The sequence below is a fragment of the Eurytemora carolleeae genome, unplaced genomic scaffold, assembly GCF_000591075.1.
Source record: "Eurytemora carolleeae unplaced genomic scaffold, Eaff_2.0 scaffold5, whole genome shotgun sequence".
Taxonomy (NCBI): domain Eukaryota; kingdom Metazoa; phylum Arthropoda; class Copepoda; order Calanoida; family Temoridae; genus Eurytemora; species Eurytemora carolleeae.
This window is the reverse complement of record NW_019396741.1, coordinates 486,220-505,460: the sequence shown is the minus strand read 5'-3', so window position 1 is coordinate 505,460 and position 19,241 is coordinate 486,220. Positions and strand designations below refer to the sequence as shown.

At 33.1% G+C, this 19,241-nt stretch overlaps 3 protein-coding genes across 6 annotated transcripts in view; 2 read left to right on the top strand and 1 right to left on the bottom strand.

Moving 5' to 3' along the window:
• LOC111708034 (Bardet-Biedl syndrome 2 protein homolog) overlaps positions 1 to 2,286 on the top strand; it is a 31,333-nt gene extending 29,047 nt beyond the window's left edge. For all 4 annotated transcript variants that reach the window (XM_023481279.1, XM_023481277.1, XM_023481276.1 and 1 more), the window contains 3 exons: positions 264 to 335; positions 1,108 to 1,198; positions 1,681 to 2,286. In XM_023481279.1, the coding sequence (XP_023337047.1) occupies positions 264 to 335; positions 1,108 to 1,198; positions 1,681 to 1,767 (250 nt within the window). In that variant the 3' untranslated portion in view covers positions 1,768 to 2,286. The remainder of the gene's footprint in view (positions 1 to 263; positions 336 to 1,107; positions 1,199 to 1,680) is intronic.
• Positions 2,287 to 7,140: 4,854 nt separating this feature from the next.
• The window catches only part of LOC111708056 (uncharacterized), a 19,031-nt gene continuing 6,930 nt past the window's right edge, over positions 7,141 to 19,241 (bottom strand). Inside the window, exons 7-17 of the mRNA XM_023481308.1 lie at positions 18,714 to 18,790; positions 18,134 to 18,227; positions 16,697 to 16,792; positions 13,742 to 13,791; positions 12,367 to 12,479; positions 11,564 to 11,861; positions 10,690 to 10,746; positions 9,344 to 9,470; positions 8,787 to 8,867; positions 8,000 to 8,087; positions 7,141 to 7,356 (exon numbers count right to left, since the gene is read on the bottom strand). Of these exons, the coding sequence (XP_023337076.1) occupies positions 7,292 to 7,356; positions 8,000 to 8,087; positions 8,787 to 8,867; positions 9,344 to 9,470; positions 10,690 to 10,746; positions 11,564 to 11,861; positions 12,367 to 12,479; positions 13,742 to 13,791; positions 16,697 to 16,792; positions 18,134 to 18,227; positions 18,714 to 18,790 (1,146 nt within the window). The 3' untranslated portion in view covers positions 7,141 to 7,291. The remainder of the gene's footprint in view (positions 7,357 to 7,999; positions 8,088 to 8,786; positions 8,868 to 9,343; positions 9,471 to 10,689; positions 10,747 to 11,563; positions 11,862 to 12,366; positions 12,480 to 13,741; positions 13,792 to 16,696; positions 16,793 to 18,133; positions 18,228 to 18,713; positions 18,791 to 19,241) is intronic.
• On the top strand, positions 14,320 to 15,973 carry LOC111708057 (uncharacterized). Its single transcript, XM_023481309.1, has 3 exons — positions 14,320 to 15,499; positions 15,591 to 15,653; positions 15,837 to 15,973. Exons 1-2 carry the CDS (start codon positions 14,403 to 14,405, stop codon positions 15,619 to 15,621), a joined length of 1,128 nt encoding a protein of 375 aa, XP_023337077.1. The 5' UTR covers positions 14,320 to 14,402; the 3' UTR covers positions 15,622 to 15,653; positions 15,837 to 15,973.

Here is a 19,241-nt window from a genome sequence, read left to right as displayed (position 1 = left end):
CCTAAGGTAGTCGTATAAAAGCGACTAATACAATGACTTATATTTTGAAGATTTAAAAATTTGTATATTCTCAAAACTTCCCCCAATTAAATATATACTTTTCCCTTGAATGTTAATTTTTTCAAAAATATTCATCTAAAGATATTTTATGAACTCTTCAAATTATTATTTTTGTATAAAAGCAAAGATTATTTTACCTGAGGAAATATCTTTGAGAAGGGATTTTGTTTAAGTTTAAACATTTTAAGTTGAATTATGTTCAGGCAAAGCATGAAGAAATGGTATGGACAGCTTCATGATATAAATAGGGATCTTGTATCAGGATACAAAATCAGGTAATTGGACAGCTTCATGATATCAATAGGGATCTTGTATCAGGATACAAAATCAGGTAAATGGACAGCTTCATGATATCAATAGGGATCTTGTATCAGGATACAAAATCAGGTAATTGGACAGCTTCATGATATAAATAGGGATCTTGTATCAGGATACAAAATCAGGTAAATGAATCAAGAAAACATGGATCGATTGTATTTTATGTATTGTACAGGGTTGTAGTTTGTATATTGTACAATGTACAGGGTGGATCGAATAATTTGACACTACCAGTGGAATACTGTGTAAGATCTTAAGGATAAATTTGTGTTTCTAAATGTTTGATTATCTTGTGATATTTATCCATGATGTTGGCTGTGGGTCAGAAATAAATATTTGACTACAGCTGCAGAACACAAGATCTGTACCTTATCACTAAACTGATTAAATCCAAATAGATTCTAGTACAATAGATGGCAACGTAGAAATTGTACACTTTCAGTACAGCTGTATTCTGACGTCACAAGTGTCAATTCAGTTTTAGTGTCCGACAAAATTGTTAATAATAGTGATAATTTTAGAATAAAGTGCTTATCTTACAATAAAATAAGTTCCATTTTATGTTCTTTGTTTTCTGTTATACACTTTTTTATTTAATCTTGGAAAACATGTCAACTAGTATGTTGACACCTGTTGTCCTAAATAATCTATTTGATTAAATCTGTACGGTTGTAATGTTATTGTACTGATTGAACTCTAAATGTATACACATTAACCTCTACACTGCAGGGTGACCAACCACGAGGAGTTGATGGATACATTAAAGGAAGTTAACCAGGTTATTCAGCGGGCTGGTCGTCTCCGGATAGGCAAGTCTAAGGTAAAATTTTCTACAAACATTTCCAATGCGAAATGGAATGGAAAGTATTAATTTTTTAATACTTCAATTGAAGAAATGAAGCTACCATAATGCCCACAAAGGGTAAAACTTCAGAAACGATTGTTCGGAATTTGAACTGCCTGTTTACATGTATTCTTGATTCAGTGCAACTGCAAACTTGTTTGTTTCTATGCCAAATCATTAATTAAGCTGATTACTAGATCTACAGCAGAATATTTAATTTAACCTTCGGATCGACATATTTTAATAGAAACTATCGTCTTTACAGTCTCAATTCTCATTCTTTGTGGGTAACCCTGTATGTGATTTTTAGATAACGAACATTTTGTTTGATATTTACAGGGATGTACATTTTGTGAAATATCCCCAACATACTTAACGAAATGAATTTCTAAATAGCGTTGGTTGTTTTTATAATTAATCTATCATGGAGATATTTTATTTTATTATTTTATTTTTAGACTCTGGTAATAAATGAATGCAGAGATGCTATAAAGAACAAAAATATCAGTCAGCTGATAAAAGTTATTTCTACGGGACAATCCTAATAAATGAATTCAACTGATATAATTTATATCATACGAGACAATCTTAAAGAATTATATCAGTCAGCTGGTAAGACTTTAACAAAGTTATGGAAACCCCAGATCTTAAATTTTGTAAATTTTTTCTCAAGAAATTCTAGGATGGCCATTCAAGGTAATAATTTCTGATTGATATTTCACAAGCCAACTGAGAGTTATAATCCTGGAAACAAAGTTTTAATTATTCTGTGTAACAATATGTGAAAATGTGAAACAAACTTTTTTGTCCATTTTTGGACACGTTTATTAGCTAGAGTAAAACTGACAAAAAGATCCCAAAATTTTCATTTTTTACAAAACATAATTTCTCCCGAGCATTGATCCTCAAATTAAAAGTGTCCACCGTGATATCAAGATCTAGCAATCGGGATTATGGGTATTCATAATCCCGATTCAAAAGATCCCAGCTCAGATTATTGTACAATGTAGTTTGATGTGTTTAAAGTTGGTTTAAACTACAAATAAATAAAATTACTACATTTATTCTTCATTATATTTGTAAGTTGTATTTTAAAAAAACTGAATTTATCAAATATTATTTGTAATTGGGAAATCATGTAATGCTTGTTTTATCCCAAAAATTTGGGCCAAAAATTCTCCCAGCTGACTTCGTATCAAATAAAAAGCCCTTGATTCTATGATAGAATTGGTTTCGTACAGAGTCTCCCAATAAACATGGGAATAAAGTGACAGTTCTACGAAATCTTTGATAAGAATTAACATGGTCTCCCAATAAACATGGGAATAAAGTGACAATTATACGAAATCTTCTTTGATAAGAATTAACATTGTATTGCTTAATTCCATCCATATAATAAAACAAGACATTCGTCTATATATATATGTTGCGTTTAGTCGGCCAAACGGCTGGACCGATTGGGCTAACATTTTTTGTGGATACTCATGGGTGGCCAGAGGGTGTAATAGGCTAAATAAAAATCGGAAAAAATGTTAAATTTTTAGTTTTCAAATTTTTTTTCCACGGGCAACGCCGGGTCCTTTAGCTAGTACTTGATAATAAAGTAATAAAGTCTGCTAGAGTATATTTTATGTAAATGTTCTGCGATTCTGCGATTCTGCAACACGTTGTTTGATGTTATACTGTAAGTAAGTAAATTGTACTTTGTTAGCAAAAAACAGAAATTTTTTAGTTTTTTTTACAAATGACTATGTAATCACCGCAAACACTATGTAATGCATTAACAATTTTACATTTTTTTGTTCAAAGAATTGTCTAATCTTTTACAAATCCATACAAATCAGGTCTTTCATGTGTACTATATGACTTCAAGGGGGGGGGTGGGGGTAAATGTCTAGCTTGGAAACTAGTAAGTACAAATGAAAAAACGGGCATTTGAAAAATAACAATAAAAAAGTCTAGCTAGTTAATCATAAGTACAGGGAGGGAAGGAGATAAAGGGATGTTAGGGGTTAGGGGGGCGGGAGGAAGAGAGGATAAGATTTTTTTTGTCGAAAATAATTGATTTTTTTTTTTTTTTTAAACCGATTTTTTGTCGCTTATTTGGAAGCTATATAAAATGCAAAATACGTAATTTTTTGTTGAAAAAAGCGATTTTTTTTCGAATATAAGCGATTATTTGTCTTTCATGGTTTAAGATTTTTATCGCCTACATGTGCCATCCAACTTTTACACCCGATTAGGCGACTTTTAATCGCTTAATATTGGTTTTTAATTTTAGAGTGTATATTTTGATATTGTTGAATAGGAAACTCATCTAATTTAATTATTATTTCGAGGTATTTCTCATAACATTGTTTTGCTTTTATACTATTCTCTAATGAAACTGAAGAAAAATTAGAAAAATGTATATTATGCCCGGCTTTATGCATTTATTTGCTTGTAAAAAGAATCATTAATTTTTAAGTCAGGGTCGACTTTGCAGTGTCGCAACGTCTTCGGCTTTAATCTTACCGCTTTACTCACTTATGCTTTTCTGTAGCCTTTTACATGTACATTTTTAGCACTTCAAAGAACTTTTTGATAGTTTTGGTTTCCAAAAAGTAATTGGTAAAATTCTCATCAATTTTCGCTTGAGAGCTTGCAACCTTTAAATCTAAGTGCCCCTCCTACTTTTAGAAACAAAGATGACCCCCCCTTTGTCAAATTAAAGTTGCCCTCCCGTTGACAGTTCACATGTTTTCAACCACACTCCACATTTTTAGAAGCTTTTAAGAAAAAAGTTCGGATTTTCAAAATTGCAGCCAATTAAACTTAGATTTTCTCATACTTGGGCTCAACCAAGGTTATAATGCAAGGAAAGTTATTTCAGAGGTGTACGCATCTTTTGTACTGCAGTGTACTGTCTCTGGGCGGTAATGTAAACACAAGATGGATGGCACATACAAAATCAATGAAATATTCTGGTCATAGAAAACTATTATGAGAATTATCGAAATTTTCAAAATTCAATGATTTTATCCTCCTTGGATACTAAACGAATACTGTTGCATCTATTCTTGTTTTCAAATTTCGCCCAGAGAGAACTGGTTTCAATATGTACGCAGAGTATACGCAACTGCAATTAACTTTCCTTGCATTATAACCTTGGAGTAATCCAAGGTTGTATAGTAAAAAAGGTTAATCTCGATGCGCTTCAACGTACGGGAAATGTCGTCGCCTATGATAAATAGATAAAAACCTAATATGACGTCACTCTCGCCAATATAATCAGTGACGTCATATTGGGTTTTATCTATCTATCTTGGGAGACAACATTTCCCGTATATTGGAGCGCATTGAGAGTAACAATAACCTTATTAAATACAACCTCGAGGTCATATCTCACAATAAGTAAAGTTAAATCTAAAAGGAAAATATATTTAAGATGGCAATTCTATTGTTTATCATTTCTACTCAAACTTCAAAATATAATGTTAATAAAATATTAAACATTTGTAAATAGTTTGGAACCACAGCTAACCCTAGAAACTAAACTTTCTCTATTAAAATTAGCTCACTAAACTAGGGTTTCTTAAACCACGCCAAGAACATCATGGGGTTCATAAGTTTTGACTGGACATTCAAACAGAGATTACAACTTTATGTATATTGATATTAGTTTCTGTCTGCTAGAAATTAATGAGCACATACAAAGTATTTCAAACAGAGATTACAACTTTATGTATATTGATATTATTTTCTGTCTGCTAGAAATCCAGGAGCACATATAAAACATATCAAACAGAGATTACTACTATATGTATATTGATATTAGTTTCTGTCTGCTAGAAATCCAGGAGCACTTATAAAACATATCAAACAGAGATTAATACTATATGTATATTGATATTAGTTTCTGTCTGCTAGAAATCCAGGAGTACACATAAAACATATCAAACAGAGATTACTACTTTATGTATATTGATATTAGTTTCAGCCTGCTAGAAATCCAGGAGCACATATAAAACATATCATTCAGAGATTATTACTTTATGTATATTGATATTAGTTTCAGCCTGCTAGAAATCCAGGAGCACATATAAAACATATCATACAGAGATTACTACATTATGTATATTGATATTTGTTTCTGTCTGCTAGAAATCCAGGAGCACATATAAAACATATCAAACAGAGATTAATGCTTTATGTATATTGATATTAGTTTCTACCTGCTAGAAATTAAGGAGCACATACAAAACATATTAAACAGAGATTACTACTTTATGTTTATTGATATTAGTTTCTGTCTGCTAGAAATCAAGGAGCATTTACAAAACATATTAAACGACAGAATTAAATTTAAAAAATTATCATCAAAGGGAGCATAACCTAGGTTGCTTTGTGCTTTTTTTCATTGATTTTTTTTTATTCTCCCAGTAAAACATTTATAAGAAACATACGCTTGCCTCTTGAGTCTTTGCCACAAACTCAAAATATATGATCCCTACATCTTAGCAACCTGATTGTGTTCATTGATATGTTAAATTTAAATAAGTTGATCTAACAGAATTCAATTTTAGAAATATCTTAGGTCTAGGACATTGGGTTGCAAAGATTTAGGGATTAGAAGATCAGAGTTGCGTTAATTCTGTTTTGATAGGTTTTGTTTTGGTACTTCGTTGCTTGTTACAGACTCACAGTCTAATAATCTGATCTGTATAGACTCAAACTTTTTCCATTTATGTGTGTTCTATTGATTTAGTAACCTTAAAAGTAAATGTTGTAGAAATCTCCAAATTTTACTTTACAACTTTGTATGCGGCACATAAATAGCAATTATATCGACAATCATTAACTAAGATTAGGAAACCTTGTAAATTTGGTTTGAAACATTTTCAATTGTGGGGACTTTCCTGCTCAGCCATATCATCTTTCTGCCAGCATTCTCCATTACGCTTTTTTTCCCCTATTAACACACTTTTAGACTTTCATCTTGTCCATATCATTCTATTCAAATTTATTCTGGATCATGTCAGAAGCAAATATATAAAAAAAAAAAATAAAGCCACCCATTGACCTATGCATAAAATGCCTTTTTTTCGACTACGAAATGCTGTGCACCCTTCAGAAGGTGGGTGGTGAGGATAGTAAAGGTCGGAGAGTGTTATGAGTGACAGAAACAAGCTTAAAACAATTGATTTAATGGGAATCGATACCCATATTGTATACCATGCGCAAAGAATTATAACAGAGTGGGGATGGGGTCTCTTTAAAAACTGAAGGTAGTTTGGGTAGTTGCCATTTAGATTCAGCTTCAAGGGCGTGGGTGGGTTCTCTCTAAAAACAGACGGTAGTTGGGGTGACAGTTGATATTCTCGTACATGTAATTTTAAGTTCTTTATTTATTTTACAGTTTTTGTGAAACCTAAATCTTAAACGTATGTCGTCTTTCTTGTTACATTTGACACTTCTGACGTCATGCATAATTGGTCCATTTTTCTGAAGACTTTTATTGAACTTGATAATTTATTTGGTCAAGGTCTCCTGCTTTAAAATTGGAAAGTTTTAGGACTATTTTGTGTATCAAGCATCCCTAGTGTCCTCTTTCTCTAGTTTGTACAGTGAAACCCTTAATAACGAATACATCGAAAAAATTCATCAAATGTTGTATTCTTCACTTTCTGATAGTGGAATGTTGCAGATATTAAGTTTTTTAAATAAAAGATTATATGGAACTCTTTAAAACTGTTCCCGCATATTCATGGCTATTTATTTATTTTCGCAAACACTGAAATTTACATAATATAGTATAAAACTCATTAAAAAATTGTCAAGACGACATTTTATAAATTCTTCCGACGTATTTGTTATTAAGGGTTTCACTGTATTAAAAAATATACATGGAAAAATTCTGAAATTAATTAGAGATGTGATGAAATTAATTCTTTTATTTGTAAATAATACTGATAAACTGTTGAAATGTTCTATGAGAAGGAGAACACAAAAAAACAATAAAACAAAAATACAATAAAACAACATTTTTAATTTGAAATCAAATATTTTTTTTGAAATCAATCCGGAGGTTTATTTCTTGAAAGAGAATCCGTCTCCTGTTGGATCCAGGATCCAGGGGTAGTTAGCAGGACATTCTGAAATTAAAAATATTTTTAAAATAAATTCAGTCAAATTGCAGAAACACATTCAACAAAGAAATATTAATAGATTTTTATGATTTTATGTAGTTTTGGAATATACAGTAGTAAGCGATTATATCAATACAAAGAAGACGACTTTTGATTTTAATTTTGATTTAAATCAGGCTGTTTTACGGTATGTCAATAGAACTTAACAATTTAAAAAGCTTCTCTTTCATTACTTGTAAACTTGTAATTTGAAAAAGCTTGTTAACAATTAAAACTTAAATAAAAACTCGTCTTCATTGTAATGATATAATCGCCTACCACTGTATCAAAATTAACTTTATCTCATTGAATTTTTAAGAAAGAAAAAAAACAAGATTTAAGTTTTGCGGAATTGTTCTATAAAAGCATCAAATATTGTTTTTAACATTCTTCAGCCAAAAATATGAAGCATGTGTCAATTTTTTTTAATAGCTAGTGTTGGGGAAAAATGTGAATCCCGGTTTAGTTTTACTTTTGAGATAATTGTTCCCCTGCTTTCCCCCCCCCCCAAAAAAAAATCATTTAAGGTAATTCATAATTTAAGTCTGAAAAAAAATATTGGCTTAAGCTAAGCTACTGCACAATGACCCCAAATTGTCTAACTTCTTACCAACACATGTATGCAGCCTCAGGGTCTCTCCTGGAAGCTCTCTAGTAGTCAGAGGACAAGGGCTGGGCAGGCTACAGAGAGGTTGACCCTGGACAAATCAATCAATCAATAATATGATCCATCCACTCCAACTCTTACGTTTAATAACCTCCACCCGAGGGAGGGAAGATACACCACACCATTGTTTAGTTCTATCACAAATGACGTCAATCCTTCTGATAAAGAACAACCTCCCTAGGCCCTTGATTACAGAATGTCATCGATGTTGTTATTTTTCAGAAAGAGAGGGGGGGGGACAGCTGTGTCCACGGCACATTTGATAAGAAATCACCATTTGCATCAAATATAAATTGTAAATTAATGTAAATTGCTAGATTTTTAACATAAATCAATGAAGGAATGGAGGAAGGGTTCTTCATGCGGGGTTTTGCTGGAAGTAGGGAGGGGGGGGGACTTTTAAAGAAAATTCTTTTTTAAAGGATGCATCATTTGTTGGCCAATACCCTACACATTTGCATGACAATAAAACATTTTTTCAGGCCATTTCTGACCAAGTTAATGGATTTCCAAAATGGTATTACTCTTGAAAATCCCTTGAAAACTAGCCGAGAATGTTTAAAAAGGACAAAAATGGCGGGGAAAAAAAACATTAAAATGGCTGGGCCATTAGGAAAATTGTTTTCGAATGTTAAAATTTCGTATATCAGCTAGTTTTACCATATTGCTTCCTAAAAAATTGTGTTGCACATCTGGGATTTATTTCAGGGGCATTTTAGGTTTTACATACCACGACTTCACATGCTTCCTTCCAGATATCAAACTCCCTGAGAGCAGACACTTCAGTAGGATTCTGGATCCATTGAAGAACCTAAATATTCATGAAAATAAAACATAATCAAATAAAATTTAATGATGCGACTCAATGTCGTATGATCTTAAGATATTTAAAAGTAAAACTATGAATTCTGTTTGATAAAATAATTTAAATTTGAAACATTGAGGGTTAACACCTTTAAGTTGCAAAGATATATAGAAAAAATGGGTTTGTTGCAAAGCCTCAATTCTTTTGAGAATAAGTGCTTGATCCCTCATGGCAGGAAATCCCTGCAGAGTATGTGGAGGAATTGAATAAATCCGTACTCTGTAGATCTACATAAGATGATAATATTTCATCCTTATTCACAACACAACTTCCGGTGAATCAGGTACAATTGTGCAGTGGTATCTTTTTTTACAGGAAGTACAGGTCATTTTTACAGGAAGTAAGGTCAGTTTTTCTTCTTATTCACGCATTTCCTGATAAAAATGTGGACATCTATGTTTTCATAAATCTTCTTATTTTACCTGAACCATGTTGACGAAGTAAACATCACTTTTAGCATTCATCTCCTCAACAAACTTGATGAGCTCCTCCTTGAACCCCTTGTTCGACTTCAACCAGGAGGCGTGGAAGTGTAGTCCCAGGGGGGCCCTGAGCAATTTACAAATTAGTTACAGTGAAACCTATAAAACTATGGAATAAGAAGACGATATTTAAGCAATTTTATCATGTATTTGATGTTATTCTAGAATAAATAGTTTTAATGGTAGCTTGACAATCAAATAATCAAGTAAGATGGGTCTGTGTTAGATTATACTTGCTCTGTTCATGTCCAATGGACTATTCAAAATTCTAACTTGACTACAATTATCTAGTTCTATGAGTCCTTTTTTTGTAATATTTGTTGTTTGAATTATCGATCCCAATAAACATGGGACTTTCATATCGTTTATGTTCCAAGTGGGATTATTTATGTAAACATAATTATGTGGTATCTGCAGTTTAAACATTTAACACCGAAAATTACTAGTTTTGGGATTTCCAAAATGTGGTCTACCAATTTTTTTCACCTTCAACAGAGATATTAAAAAAAGGAATTGAGTCATTGCTACAAATTTTGATCACTATATCTTTGGAACCAATGTTGCAGACCTTAGATATTTCAAACTATGAATTCTGTTAGATCAAATAATCTGAGTTTGCAATATCAAAGGTTTACAACCTCGGGTTCTAAAGATATTGAGGTTTAAATATTTGATTTTGTTCCAAAGACTCATCTCCTTTGTTCAGATTGCTGTTTAATAAAACTCAACAAAATTGTTCAAATGTTTAATGTCTCCTCAGTTTAAAGATACTAAGAAGGTAGACTTTATTTTGGAAAATTTATCGGACGTTTAATCTTTTTTTGGTGCAATTTATGTCATTTTTGAACTATCGGAAATCAAAGACGACATTAAAGTAGTCTCTCAATTCGCATGTTTATTGGGGCACCCTGTATAACTTTATATATTTTTATCAGAAACATTACATATTTCACGTAATTGAAAAATCTGAGATTTAATAAGTCTCTGAATGAAGCGAATTTTTGTAATTAACAAACTTTAATATTTTTTGTCAAATATCGTTCAAACTATTAAAAACATACTAAAGAACATTCCTGTCGTTCTCCCGAAGCTATCTGATAAACTAAGCGTTACATTTAAATTTATTGAAAAATAAAAATTGCTTATAGAAAACAAAATCTAAAATAAAATTTGTTTAATGTAAAGCCAGATCTAAAATTTTCTCTTTTCATGCTTGGATCAAAAAGTTAATATGTTTGGGTGCTTGATTTGTTAGTTTGTTAAATTAATTTGAAATAAAATCCAACCTGTTTGTACTGTAATGTCTGTTAAAATTATGTCGAAGAAGACGACCAAACTGAGATCTGAAAACATACGAAACATCAATATTTGATTCCCCTGTCAGTAATATTTGGTTCCCCTGTCAGTAATATTTGATTCCCCTGTTGTCAATATTTGGTTCCCCTGTTAGTAATATTTGATTCTCTTTTGTCATTATTTGGTTCCCTTGTCAATTATATTTGGTTTCCCTGTCAGTAATATTTGATTCCCCTGTTGTCATTATTTGGTTCTCCTATCAATTATATTTGGTTTTCCTGTCAGTAATATTTGGTTCCCCTGTTGTCATTATTTGGTTCCCCTGTCAGTAATATTTGGTTTCCTTGTCAGTAATATTTGGTACCCCTGTCAGTAATATTTGGTTACCTTGTCAGTAATATTTGGTTCCCTTGTCAGTAATATTTGGTTACCTCATCAGTAATATTTGGTTACCCTGTTTTCAATATTTGATTCCCCTTTTAAAAATATTTGGTTCACTTGTCAACAATATTTGGTTCCCCTGTCAGTAATATTTGGTTCCCCTTCAGTAATATTTGGTTTCGCTATCAGTAATATTTGATTCCCCTGTCAATAATATTTGGTTCCCCCCTGTCAGTAATATTTGGTTTCCCTGTCAGTTATTTGTTTCCCCTGTCAGTAAAATTATTTCTCCTGTCAGTAATATTTGGTTCCTATGTTAGAAATATTTGGCTCCCATTTTAGAAATATTTGGTTCCCCTGTCAGTAATATTTGGTTCCCATAGTAAAAATATTTGGTTTCCTTGCCAGTAAAACTTGGTTCCCCTGTCATCAATATTGGGTTCCTCTGTCCAAAATAAGGAGATTTATCAATATTTAAATCACCTATCAGCAATATTTGAGCAGGAGGAAACTAAATGGCATCCGGCCAGATCTTCGTCAAAGGTTGGATCATCTCGTCGATCCAACTCATTGATCACCATCTCCCATACAGGGTGGGACCGGCTGGGGCAGCTCATTGCGTTCCCGTGGCACTTGTGCGGCATTCTGAAGTACAGGGTGTATGGCCAGATGGGTACACGGGACAATGCGGCAGTGATCGACGTGTCGTAAACGAAAAACTGATCAGCCATCATCTCAAACTGCTTGTTGCCTCCAACCCTGAGGAAGGGGGCTCGCACTCCTAATTAAAAGTTTTATTCAAAAGTTTAAATACAGGGTCTTCAAAAGAGATGAGATGTACAGGGTCGGTAGACGTATTTCAAATGAGTGGTATGTTCGATTGAGGGTCCGTAAACGTATTTAAATGAGTTATATATCCGATTGATAGCACGAGAAACACAAGAATATCTTCTTCATTCTAGACCACACAAAGGTTTTAAAGTGGAGTGTCTGGCTAGACATAGTAGTTAAGCTGAGAATGCAGTATTGTAAACAAATTTTTTAGAAATCATTTGAGACCTATAAGGCGTTTGTATGGTTTATAATTGATAAATCCGATCAGTCTCAAATGATTTCTAAAAAAAATCTCTACAATACTGCAGTCTCAGCTCAACTACCTCTGGCCAGCCACTCCCTTTAAGGGTTCTGTTGTGAATAATACATACCACCCTTTAAATTAAGCAGAACATCCTTATCCATGATTAATCCCAATGCAAATTCTAGCTAGCATTAAATGCTCTTAATACCTATAACAGATCCATCGGTGATGTTCGCGAAGCGTTCAACAATTAACCGTGCTCCAGCCATCTCCGCTAGCCAATCATCATAGCTACCACCAGTCCAGTAATCAGCTTCATCCCTTTTTATTGTATTATTTTAGAAAACAACCCCTTAAACCATGCTTACTTAGTTATTTACTCATTGGTTTACCCTGTTTAACTTTATAGCACGCACAACTGGTGTTAATTTGAATATCCGAGTTGGGCCAACCTTTGCGTTCCTAGTTTGGACTGTACCGCCAATTAATGGTTAGCGGCAGACCTGTGTGATACTCACTGTGACACAGTATCACTTATTGTTAAACAGTACACAGCGTTACACAGTGCACTTACCGACAGACAGTACACTTACCGTTACACAGTACACTTAATGTTACACAGTTCACTTACCGCTACACAGTACAATTACTGTTTTATAGAATGCTTACTACAATTTTTGTTATACAGTGCACTTACTTTTATTACAATACACTCATTGTTTTACAGTACAATAACTGGTTTACAGAACATTTACTGTTTTACAGTACTCTTCCTGTTTTTCAGTACTCTTTGTTTTACAGTACACTTACTGTTTTACAGTACACTTACTGTTTTACAGTACACTTACTGTTTTACAGTACACTTCCTGTTTACAATACACTCATTGTTTTACATTACACTTACTGTTTTACAGTACACTTACTGTTTAACAGTACTCTTACTGTTTTACAGTACACTTACTGTTTTACAGTACACTTCCTGTTTACAATACACTCATTGTTTTACATTACACTTACTGTTTTACAGTACACTTACTGTTTTACAGTACTCTTACTGTTTTACAGTACACTTACTGTTTTACAGTACACTTCCTGTTATTCGGTACAGTTACTGTTTCATAGTACAATTACTGCTTTAAAGTACATCACAGTTTTACAACACAATTACTGTTACACATTACACTTACTGTTATGCAGTACATTCTTTTATGAGAACACTTGGTTGAATGTAATTAATTCTTCTCTGAGATCATAATTAATTCTTCGGAGAAATCTAAGAGAATATAGAATGCTTGCAAAACCATACATTGTATAATGTATATCAATGAAAATTCTAGATAAACAGTTAAAAAACAGAACATTTCAATATTCACATCGCCCCTTCCGAATTTATCATTTGGAGAAGACAAATGTTCTATAAATTTTAAACTTTTTCATAAGTTAGTTTTGAACATTTTTAACAATTTTCCACATTTTTTCTTGATTAAATGTTTTTTTTATCCTCTTAATTTTCTGTCTTGTCTTTTATTTTAGAAATTAGATGATACAAAAATTATACTCTCTTAGTGTTTATAAAAACTTACTTGTTAGTAATTGAAAACACTCCAATTTCATGGCCTTGTCTGTGAAGTTCCTAAAAATCAGAAATCAAACAAATAATCAATTTATCTACTCTTTTGGTTCTATACACAAATTATCAGGTTTTCCTGTGCAAGTGGGTTTAACTTGCGGGGCGTATAACTACCTAGCAATTCCGCACAATCCGCGCAAAACGAGAACAGTAATTCCGCACAACGGAATTCGGCTTGGAAACCTTAGAGTATAGCCTGGATTAGATAAAGTTGTCATACAATATATTTACAATCAATATCTACGGATGTTTAGAACATTACATCTTGGACAACTTGGAAGATAACAGACAACTTTACTGAACCTTTTATATAATGTTTACTAAATACCTGTCAGGGCGACATTATACAAATTCTATCATTATCTTTGTAAATATGGAATATACCATTTGAAAACAATTTAAAAGTAAACTGCATAGTCTGTCAATATTCCAATAAGAAATAAATGATTGACAAGAAAGTATAAATTTAAATTGATAAATATTGGTTTTCTCTTATTTTTCTCTGAATGAGAGAAGAGGATTAAGTTTTGAGAGTAATTATAAGTCAGATACAGGAAGGTCTTTACCAGCCCCACATCTCAAGCTGTTTTAGTAAATTCTTTCAATTCTGCAAGATGAATTGGGAAAATCTTTGTATTTGGCTGATTGCAACATCATACTGCTGCTTTGCAGCAAATGTGCCAAACAATCCAAACTCTTATACTCTTACAGTAGATGTACTGAGCTCAATTCTATCCTTTACTGCCTGTGTAACACTTCAAGCATTTCTGGTAAGACAACCTCAGCAGTCCATCCTTGGTGGAATCTGTATTCAGTTCTTGGTGGCCATAGAGGTTGGAATTATCCAAATCATTACACTCAGTCTTCTCACAAATATTGCCCATGAAAGTTTGAACAGCTTCTATTCTAACTACCCAGAAATAGCCAAATATGTAATGAACAACATTCCTGTAGGATGTTGTATATGTGGGTATCTGTTGACACTATCTGCTGCTAGATTTGTGCTTATTGCCAGCCCAGATTACTACCAAAGCATTAACCAAAAAATGTGCCTAAAACTTTCGGCCACATTCATCATTGTGATAATAATATTAGATTTAATGTTAAATCATGTCCGATGCTTAGTTACTCACTCACCAAATTACTCCACTATGAGCATCTTACATACAAGAATTGAATTTGGTATTTTAAATCAATCCATGAGTAATTCATCATGGAACAGTCTACCTGAAGAATTAGAGTGTTTTGAGTTCCTCATACCTACAGCAATACTCATTGTGTCTTCATTGTTGGAAGTGATCAAGGTTGTAATATATACAGTCAGATTGTTCAGAAGATTAAAATACGCTGCACGAAGCACAAAAACACCAGCGACAAAAGTTGTGATTCAACAGGAGGTGGTAGAAAACTCAGTGGATATTAAATTTCAGACAAACCTCTTTAAAACATCTTTAACTGAAGATGATACAGATATAGAATGTAGACTCTCCTGTATACAAGAGAAACCTGTAAAAAACTCAACGAACATTAAAACATGTGCTAACTATTGTAATATTCAGGAAACCTCTTCAACTAAAGATGAAAGGTTTGAAGAAATAAAGAAACCCAAGCTATCCCTAAAAAGGGCAACTGAAGAAAACTCTATGGACTATGTGTTCCAGACTCACCTCACTGATATCCAGAAAACTCCATTAACTGATAGGTTTATAAGGTTAGCAAATAATCACCTCTACTGTAAACAAGAAACAACTGTTGAGAGTTTAGCAGACATTCAAACACAGTCTAAACTGTCTTATATGCAGGGAACTTCTCTTCCCACTGAAAGGGTTATAAAGACAACAAAGGGAGGACTCTTCCTTCAAGAGGTAACTGTAATTAGGTCATTGGATAATGAGTTACAGATTAAACTCTCTAAAATTAAGAAAACTCCTTAAATTAAAAATGTAAATGTTAATCAGATTAAGAAATGTAGGCTTTCCTTACAGAGGGAACCTATAAACAGCTCAATGGGCAACAATGAATTCCTAACTAACATATCTGATATTCAGGAACCTCCTTTAACTGAAGATGTTAGCGTTAAAAAGACTAAGAATCATATCGTCTCCCTACAAGGTGAAATTGTAGAAAGCTCAACAATTAACAATGACATTCTGTCTAAATCCTCTGATATCAAAGTATTTCCTTCAGCTAATAAATAACCCCAATAACCCCCCTTATGTCCGCCACTGAAGAGGAACTATTAATAATATCAATGGATGATGAATTATATTCTAAACTCTCTAATATTTAGAAAATCTCTTCAACTGAGAACGAAAGGGTTAAAAAGACACAGAATTGGAAACACAGACTCTCCATGGATGTGTCAGTTGTGGAGGGCTCAACAGACAACAATAAAACACAACCTGACCTATCTAATATCCAAGAAACAGCTTCCAGGGTTCAATTTAAGAAGAATCCTAAGCTATCTCTAGGATCAGAAGTTGTACTTGGTTTAGAGGAACAACATGAGGAGATAAAACAGATTCACTCAATGATTGATCCAATACTTTTGAAGAAGATAATCATTAAACCCATCAAGGAATTTATAATGAGGTCATCAACAATAAGTTTTATTATGAGCATTATTACATTTATAATTCTTACATTTGTTCTGCTAAAGTACCACAGTAGTGATGATGGCGTTGATGAAAATTCTTTTCGAATACTCTTAAATAGTTAGAAGAATGTTTATATTTATGTTACCAGTATTATTGGTTTTATTTGATCAAAAAGTTCTAAATTATGTAAAAGGCTTATTTTGAATGTAATATAGAACATCTTGGTGTATAATCCCTTTTGAACTGATATTCTTGGGATTTATGATATTTAGATTTAAATGCTAGAAATCATAAATCTGTAAGCAATGTACCTGTACTGCAGAATAGTTTGTGTACTTGTGAGACACAAAGAAACTTCCCTTTACAGTACAACCATTTGGGTTCAACCGCTTTCCATTAAAGAGATCCTGCAACAGGTTTTTTGGTAAACAGGTAGATAGCTAGTAAGGTAGATAACTAGAGAGGTGAAGAGTTAGTAAGGTTGATAACTAGAAAGGTAAATAGCTAATAAGGTAGATAACTAGAGAGGTGAAGAGTTAGTAAGGTTGATAACTAGAAAGGTAAATAGCTAATAAGGTAGATAACTAGAAAGCAGGATAACTATTGGGGTAGATAACTAGACAGGTAGATAGCTAATAAGGTAGATAACTAGACAGAAAGCTAACAAGAAAGTTAGATAGCTAGTGAGATAGTTAACTAGAAAGGTAAATAGCTAAAAGGTAGATTGCTAGAAAGGTAGATTGCTAGAAAGGTAGATGGCTAAGAAGGTAGATAGCTAGGAAGATAAATAGCTAGGAAGGAAAATAGCTAGGAAGGTAGGTAGCTTCATATGCAGATAGCTAGGATGGTAGAAAGCTTGGAAGGTACAAAGCTGGGAAGGTAGATAGCTAGGATGGTAGATAGGTAGGATGGTAAAAAACTAGGAACGTATATTGCTAGGATGGTAGATAGCTAGGATAGTAGACAGCTAGAATGGTAGATAGCTAGGATGGTAGATTACTAGGATGGTAGAAAGCTAGGAAGGTATACATCTAGGATGGTAGATAGCTAGGATGGTAGATAACTAGAATGGTAGATTGTTAGGACGGTAGATAGCTAGGATGGTAGATAGCTAGGATGTTACATAACCAGGATGGTAGAAAGCTAGGAAGGCAAATAGCTAGGATGGTAGATAGCTAGGAAGGTAGATAGCTAGGATGGTAGATAGCTAGGATGGTAGATAGCTAGGATGGTAGATAGCTACGATGGTAGATAGCTAGGACGGTAGATAGTTATGACGGTAGATAGCTAGGATGGTAGATAGCTAGGATGGTAGATAGCTAGGATGGTGGATAGCTAGAATGGTAGATAGCTAGGATGGTAGATAGCTAGGATGGTGGATAGCTAGAATGGTAGATAGCTAGAATGGTAGAAAGCTAGAATGGTAGAATAGCTAGAATGGTAGATAGCTAGAATGGTAGAAAGCTAGAATGGTAGAAAGCTAGAATGGTAGATAGCTAGGATGGTAGAAAGCTAGAATGGTAGATAGCTAGAATGGTAGATACCTAGGATGGTAGATTGCTAGAATGGTAGATAGCTAGAATGGTAGATAGCTAGAATGGTAGATAGCTAGGATAGTAGATAGCTAGGATGGTAGAAAGCTAGAATGGTAGATAGCTAGAATGGTAGATAGCTAGGATGGTAGATTGCTAGAATGGTAGATAGCTAGAATGGTAGATAGCTAGGATAGTAGATAGCTAGAATTGTACCTGATAAAGGTCCAAGTTATCTGAATTAACAGCTCCATTAAACGTGATCGTTATCATTTGTGGAACATTTTCTTTCTCGAGGTTTCCCGGAATTCTGGAGAAAATAATCTTTGGTTTTATTGTATTATTTATTTTATCCGCTTATGAATTTATAGCTAAGTAGCATTGACAGATAAAGATTCGTTGAAATGACTGATTTCCTGGTCCCTATAGTTGATTAAAATAGTTGATAGCTTGGTTCCAACAGCTAATTAAAACAGCGGTTCACGTTGGTTTATAAACCGGCCCCATTTATAACCTGGATCAATCAACTAATTTGAAACAGCTGATCATCCGGCTCTATAACCTGATTTTAGACGGATGATCAACTGATTAAAACAGCTGATTTCCTAGTCTTATCTACTGATTTAAACAGCTGATAACTTAGGTCTTTATGCTGATTTAAACAGCTGATTTCCGGAGATAAAACAGCTGGTTAGTAGGTCCTATCTGCTGATAAACAGCTGAATAACAGGTCCATATATCTGCTGATAAAATAGCTGACTAACTGGTCCTATCTGGTGATAAAACAGCTGATTACCTGGTTCCATCTGGTGAACAGAAGCAGTCTGGCAGCTGACATTGTGAAAGATCACAATCATCTGCTCGATTCGGATCCTTAATCAATTAATCAATTAAGTAATTGATCAATCAATTAATCAATTAATCAATATGTCAATTGATCAATTAATCAATTATTCAATTAATACATAATCAATTAATCAATTAATATCAATCAATCAATCCAGTCATAAATTAATTTATCAATAATTTAACCCAATAGTTATCAGGTATTCAATCTAATTAATGTTAACCATATTTCTATTATTTTTGTTATAAATCTAATATTCATCGGTCTATTAATTGTTCCTACGATATATATCGTACAGTGTACAAATAAAGACGACTTTTTGACTATTCTGATTTTTTAATAGCAATTTAAATGCTTAAAGTAAAATTATATACTCTAGAGTTATAAATCAATCAATATAATGGTAAAAAATCTGGTATTTATCAATCGTCAAAACTGCATGTGGCAATAAGCGGTTATATTGTAAGCAATGTACCT